This window comes from Pituophis catenifer, unplaced genomic scaffold, assembly GCF_029215685.1.
Source record: "Pituophis catenifer annectens isolate HBS135680 unplaced genomic scaffold, rPitCat1.0.hap2 SCAF_1, whole genome shotgun sequence".
NCBI classification, from domain to species: Eukaryota; Metazoa; Chordata; class Lepidosauria; order Squamata; family Colubridae; genus Pituophis; species Pituophis catenifer.
The window spans coordinates 149,889,295-149,910,998 of record NW_027256881.1 but is presented as its reverse complement, the minus strand read 5'-3'; the positions used below and the strand labels follow the sequence as shown (position 1 = coordinate 149,910,998).

At 41.3% G+C, this 21,704-nt stretch overlaps 1 protein-coding gene across 1 annotated transcript in view; it reads left to right on the top strand.

Annotated features, from left to right (window-relative positions):
• Positions 1 to 4,805: 4,805 nt before the first annotated feature.
• JAG1 (jagged canonical Notch ligand 1) overlaps positions 4,806 to 21,704 on the top strand; it is a 60,443-nt gene continuing 43,544 nt past the window's right edge. Inside the window, exons 1-3 of the mRNA XM_070933060.1 lie at positions 4,806 to 5,085; positions 5,901 to 6,206; positions 19,635 to 19,686. Coding sequence (XP_070789161.1) covers positions 5,005 to 5,085; positions 5,901 to 6,206; positions 19,635 to 19,686 — 439 coding nt within the window. The 5' untranslated portion in view covers positions 4,806 to 5,004. The remainder of the gene's footprint in view (positions 5,086 to 5,900; positions 6,207 to 19,634; positions 19,687 to 21,704) is intronic.

Below are 21,704 nucleotides of genomic sequence, written 5' to 3'. Positions count from 1 at the left end.
TTTTTTTAATTTATAATCCACCCAGTCATTACAGAGTTGGGTATCATCAAAATTTGATTAAATAAATTTACCAAGCCATTTAAACAAGCTGCGGCTTAATGTAATGCCTGAGAGTAGCCAAGATTATTCAGTCTACTTTGAAGGAAATATACAGCTTTTCATATGTATGTATGTATGTATGTATGTATGTATGTATGCCTGCATGTATGTATGTATGTAAATTTGGGCCTAGTTCTCCTTAAAGCAATTTAGGCTGTCTCATTTCATACTACAGACAGGGGACTTCAGGGTTTTCATATTCCTCTCTGTAAATAAATATTGGCAAGTAAAAAGCCCAAGGTTAGAATGGTTACACTAAAAACCCCTGCCTGCATGTGTGGGAATCTTCTAAACTCAGCAATGTTTAACACAAAGCTATGTCACCTGAGTCCCTCCACACAGCAGTTTGAAATGATGTTGCTGAGTTAAAGATTTCCTGGTTCATGAGGAGAAAGGTTTGTCTTTCAGGCTCAGCTGTGTGTTCAAGTAGATAATGTCAACTTTTTATTGTTTTTATTTTTAATAGCTCTGAAGTCCAAAGAACCTTGTTAATGGGCTGATTAGAAATAATAACCAATAAATGGGATGTTGCAAGGATTACTCTATTTTGGGTACATTCCAGCTCTTAAGAAATTGAGAACATGAACAGGGATTGTTCTTGAACTATTAAAAGTCCACAGACAAAAAAAAAAATCCTAATTGGTACAAATAACCTGGTCCTTTCTGCTTTGAAGTAATTGGTGTTTCCATTCCATAGAATCCTTATTCCCAAATTATCATCTGGCACAGTGTTTGGTTTCCTTAGAAGGAAACCAAACCCATTCTAACTGGGTCTGCCTCACTTCCTAATAAAAGTATTTTACGCCTGCAGCTAAAAAGGAGATTGCCTAGTTGGGCTCCCTCGTAGGATCACTACTGCTCCAATTGCACAGCAGTAGAAACACTTAAGAGAGTTGTTCTTGGCTGCTCCTAGGAGAGTGCAACAACTCAGAAGTAATCCCTCCTTTGCTTGCACTAATTTTTATCAGCCTCCCCACATTGCATCAGGTGAGTAACGGCTTCTGGACTCTCCTGAAAGCTCTCCCATTACCAAAAAGAAGTTTTCCAGCCAACTTGTGCAGAGTCAGTGCTCTAACACATTTCAGGAAAGGAAACCTCTGCAGCTGAAATGCCACTTTCCCAGCTGAGAAAGTCTCTCTCCAACACACACCCTCTTTTTTCCTCAGGCTGGCAATTTGTCTTCAGACAATGATTTCCACCACATGCCTCCTTTTCCCAGTGAGATTATCTTCACTCGCACACATACACAAACACACACCCTTTCCTCTAGCTGTTGCCATATAGCCTTGAGCTTGTGTAGGTTTACTTGTGACAGGTAACCCTGTCTTTAATTCAAGCATACGTACTCAGGCAAGGGGGCACGGAACTGTGGTGAGGGCCTTTTGTTTACAGGCTTCCATCTAGCCTGGTCAGCATTATTTTTCTCGCTTTTAAGCTGCCTTCTTAAAACCCACTTTCTGAGGGTGCCAGACCCTAAGAAGACTGTGCTGATAGCCAGTCAAGGAAAAGGCAGCAGCAAACCATAGACAAATCTAACAAAATAATATATTTTTTTTAGTTTTAATCGTAATAGAACATATACAAACAACAGCTTTAAATGTAAACAGCTTTAAACCTGATAGTATTTTTTTTTTTTGTAACAGTTGTCAAAGTCCGGAATATCTTATCTGATTCACTTGTCTCAACTACTAACTTTCAGAGTTTTAATTCCAACTTAACTTCTGTGGACCTCATCTTATATTTAACAGGTTCCTAAGGGGGCCTGTGTAAGCACATTAATGTGCGTATCATCCCTGTCACATTTTAGTTTTTTTTCACTTTGGTAACTTTTGTTTGATAAATAAATAAATATACCCCTGCTGCCTCTCATGGGTGTCTAGTTTTTTTGCAGCCCAAAAAGTGTAGTGTGAAACTTTTACTGATCCCTACAAGTTCCTGAGATGGCTGGGATCATTTGGGCATAGGGAAAGGTGCTTCTGTACATTCATAGATTTGGTTTTTTTTATAAGTAAGTACAGAGGTATGCTTTAAAAAAAAAATCTAAAACTTGACACATAGAAACACACTTCACCTAAGCATATATTCTAACCTTCATCCACTGGTCTCCCAAATTAAGCCACTCTTGGAAACAGGATTTATTAAATGGCTATGTGAGCTTGTTCATGTCAGCTCACATTCTTATGCAATTCATTTTTCAAAGCCCTATACCAGTGATGGTGAACCTATGGCAAGCGTGCCACAGGTGGCACACGTATCCATATTGGTGGGCACGTGAGCTCAGCTCTGTCCCACCGGAAGTTGGCAAACGGGCTGTTTCTGGCCTCCGGAGGGCCTCTGGGGGGGCGGGGGAGGCTGTTTTTGCCCTCTGCAAGCTCCTAGAAAGTCTCTGGAGCCTGGGGAGAGAGAAAAACAGGCCTACGGGGTCCACCGTGCCATCGCATGCCAGGAACAGGGGGGAGCAGGGGGGGTCGTGTGCGCATATGTGGGGGCAGGGCACATAGAATTATGAGTGTGGGTATGTGTGCGCGCAACTCCCCCCTCCCTCGTCTCCTGGCACGCGATGGCAAAATGGTTAGCCATCACTGCCCTATACTGTTCATTCAAAAACAACAGCAAGCGGGTAGATCCCAACTCCATAACCCAAAGTCAAGAAGTAGCAGCCCTGGGAATCCAGCAGATTCACCAAATTAAAAGGTGAGAACAGGAAGCAATTCCTTTCTAGTGGCAAAGTCAGGACAAGTTAACTTACATTTGAGCTATACTATTTCAGACAGCTAGGGAAAGGCATTCACTTGATGTAACATTTCTCCTTCCCCTCTCTAGAGAAGAAAAAAGTTAAACAATGTAATTTTCCCACCTAGAAAATCAGGGTGTGAGAAAAATTCTAGTTGTTGTCCCTTATAAACTACTTTTCTAGATGCCAGGAACTATAATCAGATTAAATGATTGAGGCGGAAATGACTTCCTCTTTAGGTAGTGTTGTGTATTACTTTCTTCACAATAAAATGGGGGGGGGGCGGCCCATTGCAGTATGCTTTCTTGTCCTGAAGCATAACTTTGGGCAATTTTACTATAAGAGAGGCACTTTCTACCACGTTTCATTACAATCTGAAGTTGCCCAGCATGAAGATTGCAACCCTGTAGATTTCTTCAGCAGTAAATTGGGCTTACCAAAACCCTACTTCTTACTGCGGAGTAAATACAAGTTTCCCTCCAATTTCCACGGCCCAGACGAAATTCCTTCCTGCTATAAAAGCAGTTTTTAAAGTGATTTAATCAGGATAGAAATGCTATGGATCCTACTTGAGAATTAAAAAGCTGTTCTTTTATAGCTCTGGCCCCCACCCCACCCCCGGCACGTGCACTAAGTTATTCTTTGCACCTCTCATAAACTTTGTGATCGGAGTCGTGGTAACTACGATTTCTTTTCTTTCTTTTTTTTAAGCAAAAAAAAAAAATCCACCCTTCTCACCAGCATTCATTTGGCCTTCCCAGGCTGTGAGAACGGGCTCCGCTTCTCGGAAAGATTAGGAAAGGGCACTTTTTTCCCTCTCTCTCTCTCTTTCTTTACAGGAAGAACAAAAAAAAAACCATAACCCGTCTCGTCGATCTTTTTTCTAAAAAACCTGTAAGTTTCTCTTGACTAGGGACGCACTTTGCCAGATGCGTGAGCGCGCGTGTGTGTGAACATTCTTTCCCACATGTTCTCCGGGAAGGGGGGGGGCGGAGGGTTGGGATGAAGCGGCATTTCCAAAGCCCCCAAATGAGAAAAAAGATCGCGGGTAGGATCCGAGGTAGTCCTATTGCAAAGCCGCCCCCCCGCCCTTTGCAAAAGGGACGGCGCTGGTGAAAGGAAGCCCCTTTCCCTTTCACACGTTCTTTCCTTAGTTAGAAGATCAGACGGCGCAAAGACTTGGTGGGTTTATGGATTATTAGTTTTATTTTTATTTTTATTTTTTTTGCAAGCAAGCAAGCAAGCCGCTTGGTGCAAAGCTACAGGATCGGGATGAACAGGAGCGCGAACGCAAATAATGCGGTCCAGCTCGCCTTCCCCACCTGCTCGCCTTTACTCACCTATTGCAAATCTCCGCCTTTCCTCGCCTTTTCGCGCATCTTGCCCTCCCCCTCCTCCTCCCCGGGTGGCCGTCGCTCCTCCTCTTGTCACCCTTCCAAGGAAAAGGCAAGCCTCCCCCAGGGACCCGAGGCGGCGCTGCCGCTTCCTTTCCACCCTCCTCCTTAATGCATATTAATGGCAACGCATGCGCCGCCTGTCCCTTCCCCTCCTCTTGTGGCCATGGGCTAGCGCGAAGAGGCATTCTGTTCAGTGGGGTTTGCGGGACGGGCGATCGGTTCTCCTCCTTTCTCCGGCTGCTTTTTTTTTTTCGTGTGTGCGTGTGTGTGTGTGCGTGTGTGTCCCCACTCGCCCTCCTCCCCCTCTTTTCTTGCGCGCGTGTAATTTTTTTTTTTGTTGGTGTTGTCGTGGTCGTTCGTCTTTGGGTGTCGTCTATGTGCGTGTCGCGGGGGGTGGGGAGGGGGGCTCGCCCGGGTTATTGTGTGGCCTTGATCGAGTGGTGGCAAGTGATCTGCAAAGAAAGAGAGGCGGAGAAGGGGGGCAGAAAGGGACCAGAATAACCATCGCTAGTTATATATATATATATATATTAAAAAAAGAAGAAGAAAGCAAAGAGGGGGGGGGAAGAGGGGAGGCCAAGGAGAATAATAAAAGGAGGCTGGGCTGCTTTGCATTGAAGATTGGGCGCTATTGAAAAGCTTTTGAAAAGTGGTGGTGTCTTCCCACCCGCGCGTACTTCGAGTCGGGGAGTATATTAGAGCCGGACAGCGGCTGCCACAGCAGCGGCACCTTGGGAGCGTCTCTGAGCGAAGGGGACTCTGCAGGAAAGAGGCATGCTTTTATCAAAGAGACGACCGCAGCTCACGGAGTTTTCCCTAAGTCTTTTTCTTGCGCTATTATGCTTGCGAGTAAAGGTACGTTTGCACATCTTTCTCTTCCCCGCTGTAGCTTAAAAGAGTTTGCTTCTTTTTTTTTTTTAACAAAAAAAACCCAATTTACAAACGCATCTCGGTTCTCTCCTCTTTTCTCTAGCTATAGAATTAGGCGTACTTCATTTTGTACAACCAAATTGGGGAGAGGGAGGCTTTTGAGGACTTCGATGAACCTCGTGGCTTTACAAACCCCGGGGTTTTTGGTTTTTTTTTTTCTTCTTGCATTTTCATTTAAAAACGCTTTAAATGCAACGTATCTTCCCGGTTGGAACAGCCGGAGATAAATTTCTAAAGCAGCTGCCCCGCCCTCTTCGCAGATTTATCTAATTACACTAAACTTTCCAAAGATTGCTCCATTTCGCTTTTTCCTACAGGAGTTCTGCTTTTTTTTTTTTTTTTTTAAAGCTGATTTCAAAGTGACTTACAATTTGTAGGGTTGCATGGGCTAAATTAGAACTGGGTTTGCCCTGTGTGGGGATTATTGCGGATTCGAAGAAATGGTTTTTTTTTTTTTTATGTTGTTCCTTCCGGAGACTACAGCATGACACCCTTTTCCAACTCTGATTATTAGAATTTCCTTTCTTGCTTCTTTTTTTTTTTTGCGGGGAGGGGGGGGAGGGAGGAAGAAATGCATTTGTGACTTTAGTTATCATAGCTTATTTGGTACTTTAGAGGAAGGGTAGAAATCTGTCTTCCCATCTGCGATGTTAACCTTCACTGATTCGGTTTTCTTTTTACAACCTGTGTGACTAAAACTCTGTTCCTCTCCCTCTTCTGGGGAGGGTCTCTCTTAACAGGTGACTCTAACATCGGGCCAGTTCGAGTTTGAGATCATATCCATGCAAAATATAAACGGAGAATTGCAAAATGGAAATTGTTGTGATGGGACCCGAAACCCAATTGATAAAAAATGCACCAGAGATGAATGTGATACCTATTTCAAAGTTTGCCTGAAGGAGTATCAGTCCCGCGTTTCTGCTGAGGGCGCTTGCAGTTTTGGATTGGGATCTACCCCCGTCATCGGTGGGAATACCTTTAATTTAAGATACAGCCGGAATAATGAAAGGAACCGGATTGTCCTCCCTTTCAGTTTTGCCTGGCCGGTGAGTTGAAGCACTTAAGGCATCCTGCCACATTTTCTGTGTGTGTGTGTGTGTGTGTATATGTGTGTGCATGCGTAGGAAAGTGCTGGCTGCCTTCAGTATTCTTGGTGGAGTTCTTGGCTTCCCTTTCTCTTCTCTGTCCAGTCCAAAGAACAAGGATTTGGCAAGCATATTCAAAACCTTCCTAGGCTAGAGACCTACTGTTCGGTCCCATTTAGTTTCGGAGAAGTAGGAACTTCAGGTAGCTTGTACCACCTGAAGTATAATGTACTCTGTGTGCATTTGCTCTTTGAAAGTATGAGTGAGTTCCCTTGAGAATTACAAAGGTCACAAGTTCATGTTACCATTTTATTTTTCTTCCCAATTAGTTCTTGTGCCCAGGAAAAAGGGAGGGGCAATGCCTCTCCTGGTCCCTTGATGAAATGTAGCTTGCCAGAAAAGGGCATGCTTGGGGAGTCCTCCCCTAAAGGGTTCTTCTCTGTATTCTCCCTGGTACTCATCGGAGCTGTTTGCAGTGCCACCTTCTCAAAGAATCTTGGATGCTTATAAAGCAGAATGAAAGCCAGAGACCCACCTTGCAAATCTCCCCTTGTAAAGCCATCATCTACACATATATATGTATGTGTATTTGATTGCTGCTGGCTAGGTAAAAATCTCTCTCCCCTGGAATCACGGTTCTTTAGTGTTAACTGGGATATCTATTCTAAAACACAAGGATTTACATTGGGGAAGGTTTAAACTTTAACTTTTGGAGCAGGCCCAAGAGTAATATTGGCTTTAAATAATCCAGTCTTTAAATAAGTGGTGAATCCATCTGTACTTTATGCATTTCACTTGTTCTTGATGAAGCTGCTTTGAAGTTGAGGTTCTTGGTTTATTTCAGAATATGCTATGTTTGCTCAGGTCCAAAGCTTGAACAGTATTTAAAAAACAGAAAAGCAACAACTTTGGCCAGACATGTGGGTTCCATCTAATATCCTTGTTGAAGATGCTAACAGTTGTATGTTGCGAGTGGTTTCAAAGAGTATTTCCTGGTTACTTGGAAATCCTGATGAGAATCTGCCTCTTCTTGAAGAGGGTCCCCCCTCCCATTGGTTCTTTGGAAGAGATGCAACTATGAGGTCTCAGACACAAGATTGTGTTTTCTTATTGGCTCAGATTACTAAATTGGAGGCCGCGGAGGAATCAGTGGGAGGGATGCCCAAGCCACCGCCTCTTCTCTCTAGTAGTTAGGAACAGAATTTGCCAAATGCTGCTGTACTGCCTCCTGTCTGCCTATGTGGTAAAAATCTTCAGCTCACTCATTTTTCTCAGCGTTTTCCCCCTCCCAACTTTTCTTTGTTTTTTGGGGTGGGTGGGGTTGAAACCAAATCCATGTATTTAAAAAGATATTACTTAGTATAAAAATGTTCTCTATTCAGGGCTGTGGGTTGAATTTTACTGGGAATAAGATACAGCCATGCCAACATGCCAACAAAGGGGTACATTTTTTAAAGGGTAGTGTTTGACAATGGTCAGGGATTGCCACATTTTTATTACAAATTCAGATTTTTTTTCTTTTTCTCTTTAAATTGAGAGAAGTCTGTTGAGGATGCCTTGTTTAAGAAATCTGTCTCAGGTGTCATAAAGCAAATTGTTTCTGCCTCATTACCAAACAGTGACTTGCACTTTTGCAAAAAGAGAGCAAGGATTGAAATTGGTGGTTCTAGGAAATTCTATAGAATACAGCTCCACACATATTTATTTATAACACAATCACTGTCTATATTTGGAACCAAGTCTAAGTGAGGTCAGTGGGGCTTACTTCCAGATAAATCAATATAAAAATTGAACCTTTGATCTGGAAAGAAAGTGAAGATTATTTAAAAGTAAAACACATTTGTCTGCTTCTCTTTATGTTCCAGCATGGCCATGTGCTTTTCTTTCCAACTCATTCAGAAACACCAACCTGCCTTTTGTAGAAAGCATTTTGAATTAGACATGACTTAATCTTAAAATCTTTGCCTCACCAGGTTCCTTATTAGGTCTGTCTCTACTAGCTGTTGATTATTATTATTATTATTATTATTATTATTATTATTATTATTATTATTATTATTTTGAATTTGCCAGATAAAGCAAGCATTATGGTGGACAGTATATGCAGGCAAAAAGACACACAGAAATGGATTTAGGGTTGGCAAAACATTCCTGAATCAGAAATCTGATTCAAATTAAAGCTAGTTTCTACAGCATGGACAGAAGTTGTGTTTTCCTCTAGTGCTCCTGAGGCGTGGTGCTTTTTCCTCCCTTTCATCCATCTAGCTGGGCGTATTTGTTTTCTTATTACAGCTCTCACTTTTGTTGTTACCTGTCTTCTGCAGGCGTGCTTCAGGCCTCATGCCACCTCTTGTTCGTTAAGTGTTAGGCATGGCCAAGGCATGTTTTGGGATATTGAGCTACAAAGGCAATCCATGGCATAACTTGCACAACTCTAAACTTGTTAACCAAGGAAGTTGTTCCTGAGACTTGGATTAGGTGTCTACTCTGTTACTCATAGAACAGTTATTGTCTTCTTTTTGATGATGGGTGGGTAAACTTCCTAGCCTGTAACAAACTGGGCAGTTTTTTGAAAGTTGGTGTAAGCCACTGCTTGACTTGGATCCCCCCCCCCATTTCAATAGTAGGAGACACATAAATATGAATTGCTATTGCTTTGAGTGATGTTGAGGGAAGCCTCTCTAGTTTGTTTTTAACAAAATCTTGCATCTTCTATTTACTAAAGATGTTTCTCCCTGTGGTCTTTTTAGAAACTACACTTGCTGCAATAATATTGTGTGACACAGCATTTTGTCTACCACTTTTTCCTAATAAACCATGAATTCTTGTTTTCTTTGAGTGAATCAAAACAGTTATTTTGGTTTTAAAGGGAGGTGTAGGAAGTAGATTTGAAATTTGGTTGTTAAAACTTCCCATTGCCTGGTCTGGATTTTGATGTAACTGGATGAGTAATGATTGTGGGGACGGAGGGCTGTAAATTTCCTTTTAAGAGATTGGAGATTTGAATTAGTTGCTAGGAAACAGGACAGCAAATCAGCAGGAAGGAAATAAAGGGATCCATCCAGAACACCACACCTGCAATCATGGCTAAAATTAAGCAGGAAAAAAATGGAATTGGCTAACATTTAGAAAGCTTGACCAACACTTCAACTAAGGAACATTCTGTGTATTGATTATAAAATCTCACAAAGATGCTTAGTCTCTAAAGAGACTCTATTCTTAGCTCTTATTCCTTAGAAGGCATTTGTTTAAAGACCTCAATCCAGTGCATAAATAGATTTATCTCCAGTATTTGAACTGTATTGATCCATTGAAGTAAGCAGCCATTATTTATTAAATGAAGGGGGGCATTAAAAGTTTGCCTTTTCTTATGAGGGCCCCATCTCTCCCTTCGTCCTAGGAGTTTTTGGCTTTTCTAAAATATATTTCTCAGAACCTGAAATAGTCCTTTTTTTAAAATCCCTGATGAATTTGCTAGTATATAATGTGTATCAACCTGTTGGATTTGGAATAAGGTGCTAAAGTACTTTCGCTGGCTGCAGAAAAAGTTCAAGATGGAAGTTTTAAATGTCTTACATTTGCATGAACCTTTGGGTTTGAAAAGCCTTGGAAGCAGGCCAGGTGGTTATTTCAGAAGATTATTTTAAAAGTAGTTTGCAAATGGTAAGATTCCTTCAGAATCTGTTGTTGAGGAAAACTATCATTTTGCTGAGTTATGCTAGGCTTTTATTTGTAGCCAGTCCGCCTAAAAGCCTTTTGTCTGATCTATCAAAGGGTCTCTGACCTAAGGAGGAAGGAAAAAGAAAAGCTATCAGATTATCTCTGAGCTTGTGAATACTTTCCCATTCAGACTTTGCAAGACCAGTCGCTCCACTTAAAGTAACTTTCTGAAAGTGAAATTTGCAGCACCAAGCATAGAATTAAGCAGTGTTGGGCAAACCTACATTCACTAAAAGGACTGAGTACATCGTGGGAAAAACTGTGGAATGTGAAAATACTTAAGTTATTTTTAATGAGAGGCTACAGTGGAGCAGGTAATTGTTTGAATGGAGCTGGTTACTTTTCAAACGCTTTATCCCTTGTCGGATTGCAGCTCATTGGGCGAGGTTGGTAACCCACAATGTGTAATGCTTTGTAATCTGATTGTAATATTTTTTTACACCCTTTGCCCACGAGTTTAACTTGGAATGTGTGCATTTTTAAAACAGGAACTGGTTTATTTATTCCCACATCCTCATGCAGCAGAAACAAAGGCCCACTGTAGGTAAATAAGTCTATACAGTTTTAAAGATAATCTAATTCTGTAGATGATTGGACTGTTTCTTGATTTCCCCTTGAGTACATTTTTCAAAAATCAATGTAGGTTATGCATTTATGCACACTAGCAAATAAATGCTTTGGGTCACTTCTGATCAGGCTGAAAGTCCATCAGCTTTTGCTCTTGGATAAGTACATGAGCAACCTCTGCTGTTAGAAAGAACACAGCAATTTTTTTAAAAAAGAAGTGTGATATTCCACCAGTGGTATTATGCTCATCATGCTTAGGTTAGAAGACTCTGAGTAGTTAACTGCTTTATTGTAGTATGAGATTGTATTGGAAATGAAGTGATGGAATGAGAAGGTGCCAAAAGAAAGCTAAAATAAGATATACTGGAGAAATGGGATCATGCAGTGCAAATGGCCCAACATGTAATAAAATGGCTAAATTAGCTCAAATAAATGCCCAGATATTTTGTATGGTTTTCTTCTGCAGAATACTGCCAATACTATCTCTTCTCCCTCTCTCCTTTTCTTCCTGTTTGAGGCTTACTGGGTGCAACTCTTAAGTTTTTGCTTGGCTGGCTGCTAGGTATTCTGCCTATTAACCTTGTCACCCTATCCTAACTAGGGCATTGAATAATCAAAGCTGTGCTTTAAGCAGGTAGTGAAGCTAAATGCTGAGAATAGCAGATAATCTTGGTGGTGAGGTTTAAACTAGCCACTGGCAGTCCAGCATGCTTGGGAGAAGATAGATGGAAACAGATATAGAGTTATCAGTTTTCTTACCTGTTTAAAAAAAACCTTAGCCCCACCCCTTGGCCAGCAGATGAAGTCTTTTTTGGAGACTATCTAGGTCTCTCCTATCTAGGCAAAAGTACAATGATTCCTTACTAAAATGATATGTTTTCTCTCATTCCACCCCACCCCTTTTAAAGCAGATCACTTTAAGTCCTTGGAATATTGTAGCCTGACCACCCAGACAGAAGCACTGGTGGCTAATATTAAGCAGTGACAATAGCGTGGCCATGCTGACTGCAGAGAGGATTATTGAATATAATGGGGCCAGTCCAAAAATAATGCTAATACAGGGCAAGCAACAGGAAGCAACAGTAGACTCAGCATAGTTTGGCTCCCAGACAAACTGTGGGCTAGCTTTACACAATGACAAGTTCAGCACATCCCTAATAATAGTGATTATTATTCCACCAGCCTTGCCAGAGCCCTGATTGACTTGGTTCATTACACGCGGAGCACGCACATTCAGAAGTCACTGTGTCTTCATTTCAGGGGTGGGGATGTCGTATTTGGGGGTGTTTAGGAGTGGGACAAACCTTTGCTGCTTCTGCAAAAAGGGGGGGCAGGGGGCGCAAAGCTGACTCTGAACTAAAGGAACAACTCAGCACAGACCGTGTCCAATAAGATTTTTTCCCCAAAAAATTGCCATCAGCTTGCCAGGGCCTAGAGCTTTCTTGCTATGCTGACTATCAGATAGCCAGGCTTTCTCTATTTGTATTATTTTGTTGATCTAGAACTAAAAATTACACCATGTTCAGATAAATGCTCATTTCAGTTCCAAAGATCCTAGAAAGATGACTTGATTTGCAGTAAAATATATAACTTGAAACTAAAATCATTTTTTTAACAGCAAAGCCAATGGTTGTAGGGAATCCAAGTGAGAATTGCTCTGATCTAGTAAACCTATTTCAATTTGAAACTTGTTGGGTATGCTTGCTCAGTTACTCTGGGAACAGATAGCTGAGCTAGAGAAGTTACGTGTTGGCTATGTTTGCTCCTTAGCCGCAAAAAAATGCCATTGTATCGTCCTCCTTGCCAGCCAGCTGATCTAGCTGATCAGCTGGTTGGCAGTAAATGCTGATTTTCCACAGCTGGTGGAAACACTTTGAATATTTTGAAAGCTATCTGAACGAAAGGGAGTGTGTTGAGTGGCAGAAAGAGGAAGTGGCCTGTATTCTCAGATGTTTTGAAGAAATGGACCTGTGTAGTCTTCAGGGCCATTAGTGGCCCCTGCCACTAATATAAGTCTTTTGTCTTAATGATATTGGCCAAAAATCTCTCAAGCTATCTAATTCGGTCCTGCAACCAGATGGTTCTTTCCTCCACCCATAAACCATCAGGCCTCTTTACAGCCTTGCAGGTACTAAAAGAGCCTCTTCCACTTTATCTATCTATCTATCTATCTATCTATCTATCTATCTATCTATCTATCTATCTATCTCTGGAGCTTTTGCTTGATTCTGAGTAACCACATGGACTGACTTAGCTTTCTTGCATCTGGCCAGATGTATATGGAAAGTATTGCCAATTAATCTAGAATTTACAACTAATGTGGGTAGGTGGATGGGTAGGTGTTTTTTTTTTTTTTAATTTGCCTCTACCCTGTCAGTGAATCTTTCAAGAGGCATGGAAGGAAATTAATTTGGAATGATGGCATCACTTCCACTTTGGGGCTTTCTTCCATTAGAAAGCCTTGGCAGGAGAACATTTCTTCTTTGTCCACAACATGCTGTCAGGCATGTTAACATTTCTCCTTTCCCTTTTTGCATCTGTAATGAGGGAGAGATGTTTGATAGGCCTTACTGTTTCTTTCAAGGCTGGGGGAGCTGGGGTTAGCAACTCGCCCCCAGTCCCACCCCGGTGGACTTCTGGCTAAAATGGCATGAGAACTACTAACTTAGAACAAGAAAAATGTTCCCATTACGCTTTTTTGTTCAAGGGAATTAAATGAGTTTTTCTCCAACAATACCCCCAATCCTTTTCTCTTACTCACTTTTAGTAACTTGGCTGGGTATTGTTAGATCCCAACCCTCTACCACAGTTCTCTTTAGCAGAAGGAGGTTGAAGACAACAGCCCTAAAGTAGAAAGTGTAAACCAGGGGTGAAATCCAGCAGGTTCTGAAAGGTTCTGGAGAACCGGTAGCGGAAATTTTGAGCAGTTCAGAGAACCAGTAGCGGAAATTTTGAATAGTTTGGAGAACTGGCAAATACCACCTCTGGCTGGCCAGAGTGGGGTGGGAATGGAGATTTTGCAGTATCCTTCCCCTGCCACACCCACCAAGCCACACCATGCCCACCAAGCCACGCCCACAGAACCGGTAGTAAAAAAAAATTGGATTTTACCACTGGTGTAAACTAAGTATAAAAAGAAAGCATTCTTAACTAATGGCTAAGATTGAGAAAAGGGTAAAACTTCTCAAGATTTGTGTTTTAAATATTTTTTTTAAAAAAACCACATTGCAGAGCCAGGTCTTAACAACCCAAGTGATATGATTTATTATGTAAAATGTTTTCATCCCATTTTTCCCACTTAAAAGGCACTCGAAGTGGGAGGAGATGTAAATCTTGTGCGATGGAATATCAAGATTGGCTTCACATTTTTGCTGCATCAACCAGCAGAGGCCAGATTTGAACCTGGGACCTTGAGATAAAATCTCTTATTATAAAGTACAGTAAGGCATTCTGGCTCTTTTGGGGAAAAGCAAAACAAGGGTGAGGTGCGTGGGAATGAGAACCATTGCTGGCAAGAGTCATACTTAGATCCCTGCTTTTCCCAGGCTTGTGGAATGTAGCTGGGGCCACAGAGGCATGTACCAAATTTAGAAATTGGGGGGGATGTAATTTCTCTAAAATGAGTTGGCTCAAGAGGGAGCTTGGTTTCATGTTATAAAAAGTGATAGGAAGGAGAGCACATTGGAGATGTTGCCTGCAAACGTCCTAAAATTCTCCGGTTTGCTCAGGAATTCCTGTGCCTTTTAATTATTTCTGATTCTATCATGACTACAAACCCCCCCCCCCACCTCCCAAAATGGGACAAAACAATTTTCTTTGGGGAAAGAGAGAATAAATGACACCTGTTTCGGAAGGTTTTTCTGAATTGCAGCCTTTTTTTAAAAAAAAAATCCCTCCTCTTTTATCCATTGATGTAAGCTTTTCTCACCCCAGGGAATCCGATTGTATTCTTGAGGTTATATACTTGGGTTAGGAGTGTGTAGTTAACTAAGGAAGGAAGAGGTAGGGGTCAGTTTTATGGCCGTGGGAACCTAACAAGTATGCATTTTCATTGGATGCCAGCACATAAAAGGCCTGCCCCAGTTTAAACAAATATCAAAAGTGTTGTCAGTCAAACTGTCATTGCTTGCAGAAGCCCAGGAAGATTTGTAAACCAGAAGTAGGTAATGGGCACGTTCTAGAAATTTTGGGTTACAAATTCTGATTTATTAACATTACACATTCTCACTGATCCAGAATCACAACCCAGGGGAGCTGGAGGCTGATGTCAGAAGCTAAACAGCATCAGTGCTGGTGAATATTGGATAGAAAAAACTGCTAGGAAATCTCTAGGCTGTAAACTAGACTGAGAAATTTTTAAAAATGGAAGGAGGCAAGTGGCAAATCATTTAATTTCTACGATTGCATTCATATTGTCACCAGGACCCTTAGTCTCTTTGTAGCAACACTGTTTGCTCTCAAGAGCTGAAAGTAGACTTTTTAAAGTAATGGCCAGGATTGCAAGGTTCCTCCGTCAGTACGTCCCGACTAGAGATAGCCTTGGACAGCAGATTGCTGAAAGTATATCTGATTGGGATGGCTGGCAAACTGTGTAGAGGGAGTTTGCACAGGAAGAACAAAGTTTACTCAGCAAAAGAGAACCAAGAAAGGACTAGATACCTGGCTTGTACAGATATTAAGTTTTCTTATATCACAAATCAGAAACGTGGTCGATGGTAAGCTTGTGTCTCGGATATAGATGTGGGCATGCTTGATAACAGCCTGTCCCAATATATTCTCCATCACAAGGAAAACAAATGAGTTTAGAGAAGGGGACTTTCCCTTATCTCTGACATTTATAGGATGGTTACTGTTGGGGCAACTTAATCATCACATCATCCTGGTAAGGCTGAAATGGTAGCGGCCAGACACAGTGTGATTCCCTGATGAGAACTGGCCTGTTAAACAGTAGTATGAGCCTATTCCTTCCTTTCTGAAGGTTCATATTACATGCCTTGGGAGGCTTGCTTTGTGTTTTTGATTCTGAATAAACCCTACAGGCGTTTTTCCTCGTTCCCAAGCCTAAACTTAAGGCATACATGGTTTTCTTTTCCTGTAATTGTATGGAGGCCTCTTTGTCTTTGGCTGGCCAAGGATAGAGTTGCACTAGTGAACTGGATGTGACTTTCTCTTGTAGCTGCCTGCCTACTTGTTGCCTAGTACCTTGACTTGATGGGATGTGTTCAAGATGTGGAATTCCTTGTGTCTGACTGGTGTATTTATTCAAAGATGTGCAAAGGTCAGACATGGCATGGGAAAAATTAAGCCTCTGTGCTGTATGCCTGCATTCCTTGGCTATCTTAATTGTTGATCTATAGAGTGGGGATTGATGCACACCTCTTAACTCTCTAATGTCTTGGTGGCGCATGACTTTTAAAGCAGAAATCTCCAGTTGGGTGCTACTGGAGATTTCTCTGACCCTGACTACTAAAACGGATCAGGCCGAACAACAAACATGGGACACGAGAGTCAGGCTTCTATATGAACTGTAAAAAAAAAATAAAAAAAAATGAGTCCTTTCACTAGGCTAGGTGAATTTTTTCCTCCTGTTTTTGCCAACTTACATGTAAGCTCTTGAATGGCCACTCAAAACCCTCCCAGTTAAATACCTTTTTGCCTAATAGGATTGCCAAGGGCCACTATCACTCTCCGATCAAACAAAAATCAAGGGATAAAACAATACCACGAAAGTGACTCTCTTGAATTGAGCATGCAAACAAATTAAGACTTGCTAGAGTGGCATTAAAATGTGGTGTGGTGGTTAGTACAGCAACAGTAGCCCTTGTAGCAGTACAATCCTGCAATGAACCATGCTGGCCAACAATGCTAAGAGGAGCTGGAACTGTTTGAGGAAGGTATCTTCTGAAATGATTGTGCAAGCCAGCAGTGAAAACATCTTCTTAACTAGAGGTAGCATGAGTAGCCATAATTGGCTCTTTTGTTTTTTGGGTTTTTTTTTTTTGTATGTGTGGTATGCTTCCAGCTTGCTCTAACATGTTGTGCCTCTCTGCACTGATAGAGCCTGAATGTTGCCGCAATTAATCCAAGGAAGAAGGGTGCCTTGACAGGTAGAACTGCTTGCCCATAAAGCTTAATGTATATTTACATTCTGATGCTGGTATCTTGGGTTTCCAATATGTAGGAATGAGGTGGGCGGGGGGAGGGCGAGAAGGAATGATATGAATAAGGTACTTCATCCTTTTTTTTTTTTTAAGATCATTCGTGTTTAGTTGTGACTCAGGAAAAAAGGCCTGTAATGGAGTGGTAATGAAATATGAGTGCTGTAAAAGAAAAGAAATCGGCCATTCATTGCAAGACGAGGCACAAGTCTCTGCTTGCCCAACTTTGCATGCTTTTGGAAGCATTTTCCCACAGTTATCAGTGAACGAAATGGAATCCTTGTCTGCTTTCAATATGAAGCATATTTAGGCTGCCGTCCAAGACTGTACCTTTAAAAAAAAAGAAAAGAAACACTAAACTTTTTCTCTTGTTCAGAGACCGAAGCAAAGCAAAGTCAAGAGCAATTCATTTGCGTTCTGTTTAGAAAAAGTCAGCTTTGTGTACAGTATATAACAGGGGTTGTTTTATCTCAAAGAAGCTATTTGTTTCAGGTAGTTTTTCATTTCTTCCCATTGGTCTTCTAAGTGGATGGCTAGCAAATGCAGAGCAGTTAATAAACATAAGGCAAATTTAAACCTTAGGAGTTACAATGTTCTTTTTGGTTGTCCAAAAATCATTTGACTTCTCCCACATTTCTCAAAATTATGATGATCTAATAATTGCACCTGGTCTCTTTAATATTTGGCAGACTCTTAATCTTTTGGCACACAGAGTTACATGAGAAATAAGCCTTTTTTTCTTTGTGTATGCGGGGACCAAGTGTGTATTATTTGTTGTAAGTGCAAAAACTTTAAGCTCTGAAATGATTCCAAAGTTTTTGATTGAAAAGTTTGTTGTGGCCAGTCAGTGTAGAAAATTTTAAAATCCATCCAAAACTTTCAACAGGGAGAATAATACCCAAAGAAATGTTCTGGAGAATGTGAAAGTTTGCTCACTCCTCCATGCTATTTGGATTGATTTTCATTTAATTGTGTTAGCTATCTCTCAGGTTTGGATGTCATTTTTAATAAAGACATTTTAGAAAGTTTCTATGGCTTAGAACAGGGGTCAGCAACCTGCGGCTCTGGAGCCACATGCAGCTATTTGGGCCCTCTGCTATGGCTCCCTGTCAGGTGATCCCACCATTGGCTGGCCTCGCCCTCCCCTCCCAGTAACTCCTTGCCTGGCCTGAGAAGGTAAGGGGGATTGCGGGGGATGGAGAAGCGGCCAGGGCAGAGACAGAGAGATACAGAGAGAGGGGGAGAAGAGAGAGATATGTCAAAAGGGTTGTGTGGTTCCCAGCGTTTTTTAACTACTGGTTCTCTGCCCTAATGACCGGTTGGGTAGGCGTGGCTGGGGCGGTGTCATGTGACTGGTGGAAGTGAGTGACATTGAGTTGGCCACGCCCACCCAGGTTTTGTGGCTCCTGGTGTTTTCTTTTCTGTGGGAAACGCGTCCGAATGTACTGTCCTGGCATTTTACCGTTTGACAAGCAACGTTCAGCATTCATAGTAGTTATTAGTACCCTCCATTTCATAGTTTATACCAGTTATAATGTTCATCATAGACAATGTAACCTTTCTAGACATCTTTCCTGGTTTTACTGCCCAACTCCTGCAGTCCAACTTATCTAAGCATTTTGGCTCACCATTCATTCTTTGTGGAGTTCGGAGAGAGCCAGTTGGTATAATGGTTAAATCAGGAGTCTGTGAGTTCTAGTCCCACGTTAGGCATGAAAGCCAGTTAGGTGACTTTGGGCAGTCAGTCTCTCTCAGCTCAACCCATCTGACAGAGTTGTTGAGGTTTAGAAAGCATTATTACATAGGTTTGCTGCTTTGAGGTACCTACAAAGTAGTAAAGGTGGGATAAATTTAAAAATTGGGTATAGAATGGACAAATGAAGATGACACCACCTGCCCTCTAGTTGATTTGGGTTGCAGGTCCTACTGTACCTTGCTGCTGGGTTTATAACTTTGATAGGGAGGTCAAAGTTCAAAATCTGAGGAAGCACCAGATTATATCCCTCTGCTCTCTTGAGTTTTTAAATTCCTGTTTCAATTCAAGGTTAAAGAGAAGGTGGCTTAGCTAGAACAGCTGGCATTCTTCCAGCCTAAATCTGTTTGCCTTGTATACAGCAATGACTCCTGGCATTTAGATCTCACAGGGCAGCTTAATGAGTTTATAAGCATACAGTTGCCACTAGTTCAACCATTTTTAAACTTTTCCTCCAGGTAGGTTTTGAATGAGGAGAGACTACCCTTCTATTCCTTTCCCCCACCCTTCTTTCATGGCTGCTTTATACATTTCTCCCTCTCTCCCCCATTTCCCCTCCCTTTCCAAATTCATCTGCTCTTTCCTTTCTTTCGTTACCTGATCCTTGTGGGAGCAGTGATGGCTTTGCTTTAGACAAAGTGTTCAAAGAGGTGCTGAAAAGCTGAATCTTTAGAGATTATGGCTCTGAACCTTGACACTGCAATTCTAGCAACCATGCCTGGCTTTCTGAATGGGAAACATTGATATTTGTAAAATATTTGGCTGTTGTTGTTGTTGTTGTTGTTGTTGTTGTTATTATTATTATTATTATTATTATTATTATTATTATTATTATAAAACCTCCCTCTCTCAGGGCTGTTTTCTTCCTTGCAGCATGTTTTATGTAACATAACAATAAAACCCTGGAAGAGATGGTAACTTCCTTCCTAAGTATGTAAGATGCATTAGTGGTGACAAAGATGAAACTTTTCACCTTAACTTGCTTGAACCAGGAAGGATAAGGCATCTTAAGCAGCTGCAAGAGGATCACCTTTGTTTCAGCTATAATCTATTGACTATTTATGCTTACAGGCAAGTCACAATTTAAAGGAAGACGCTCAACAGTTTTCAGAAGGTGCTCTATAAAACTTAGGACAATAGTAGAATAAGTGTGTCTTACAAAAATGACTGATTCCTATTACTATCTTGCAGAGATCCTACACGTTACTGGTTGAAGCCTGGGATTACAGCAATGACAGTGCTAGTAAGTATGCAATTTCCCTTTTTGTTTCCTTTTCTGGAATTATATAAGAGTAAGCACTTACGATGGCATTACAACAGTGAGGCCCTTCGTCATGTTTTGGCAAAGTTGCCATGCATTTCTTAATCACAATAGTGTGCACCTATGGAAAAGGGAAAAACTGATAGACATACACTAGGAGTCTTCTGGATGCATTGAGACTACAGCTCCAAGAATTCCTGACTAGCCTGCTGCTGTGGTCACAATGCCTCTGTTGGTACCCTCTTAAAGAGAACATTGTAGAATATCTCCAGTCTTGGACAGAATTTTGGGTGAGGTCAATATCAGGGAATACCCCTGTGATTAAATTGACCAGATAAGAGATGACAGTTCCTTAAGTTATTCTGAAATTTACATTTTTGATAGACATCCTGTTACAACAACAGAAGGATTTTTTTTCCTCCTTCCCATGATGGTCCCAGGTTGAATGAGAAGAAATCTGCTACATTAGGGAGAGAGAATTTATCTTCCAGGAGAAACACATCTGGACTGCTGGTCTATTGTTGCATGGCTCATAATGAACGTTAGTAAGAAAAATGAGACAGAAAATTCTCCAGGATATTTCCTTTCAGGCAAGCTGAAAAGATTTTGAAGCATGTATAGAAAGTTCTTGTGGGTGACTACTGGAATTGGTTGATCCAGTTTTCCCCATGTGGCACTGAAGATCCTTGCTAGGACAATTATGGATGGTATCCCTGGGCTATAATGTGACCATTTGCTAGCCAGCCTGCCTGAATAGGGGACTGTATTATAACTGAGACTGAGCAGAGAGGAAAATCTGGAACCTTAGTATAATAAATTTTTGGAGAAGAGAGAAAATCAAATCAGAAGAACGAAGCAGGGACAGAGAACAGGATAGATAAAATATCCAGGTTGTAAAATGAGCAAACAGAACAACTAGCAAGTAGGTATTGTGGAACAGTAGCAGAGCCCCTGAATCTAGAGACCCTGTCCCTGAGAAATGAATCATGGTCTTCTTTCCTAAAAGTGGGATTTTTGATACAGTCAAGATCTTGCCAAGGAATAAGGAAAACTGGGTGTTTTCTGCCAACCTTGTTTTTGAATGTAGTGTAGTTTATAACTTGGACTATGATGTAAATGCTTTTCCAACTGTCCTGTTCCTGCCATGACAGAAACTTACAGACTTGCCACTGAAGATTATGTCTTCCCTAGGGATGAAGCTACTAGCAGAGGTGGTAGATGGTATCTACCTAGGTGGTAGATACAGAAGCCAAGAGATAATGAGATAGGCATGTCAGGTTTTCTCTAGCAAAATAAATAGGAACCTGGACAAGCCTTTGATCTCAGGTGAGAGATCTGAAAAAGAATGGGGCTGAGGGAAAGAATGCATCTGAAACTCCCCTGAGTAAGACATAAAAGGCTATCTGCCATGAAGAATTAAACATAACTAACAATCAAGATCAAGCATTTTGTGAAAGCCTACTCAGTTATCTCTCTCTTCTCCTTGGGAGCAGACATTGGACAAAGCACAGGCATATCCTTTGACCAATGAGGCCAAAAGAATCACCCAGCACTCTTTAAGATTGACATAAGCAATGGAGCATTGGTTCAATTATTCTGGCCTGTGAGATTATGAATCTTGATCACTAGCCACTATTCCGTTTCTTACTGGAATTCAAACCATAGAGAAATGAAGTTGGCAAAATCTCTGGAAGACCCTAGCATATAACCACATCTGAATTCATGAGTGAAGTAACATTGAAACCATATGTGTTCCCCTAGTTTTCTTTTAGAGAATTTCACCTGTGCAATCCTCCTTAATTTTTCCAGGTAAACTCACAAGTGCTGATTTTACAGTTCTTTCGTCTGTGCACATTGCTTCCCATACAATTTTTACGTCGTGTGCTTAGTTCTTTAGGAGTATGTTTTCAATTGATCCACAGCAAGATGCTATGTCATGCAACTCAGATGAAGTTCTATGTATGGACTAGAGCACGGATGTCAAATTCGCCATGTCACGT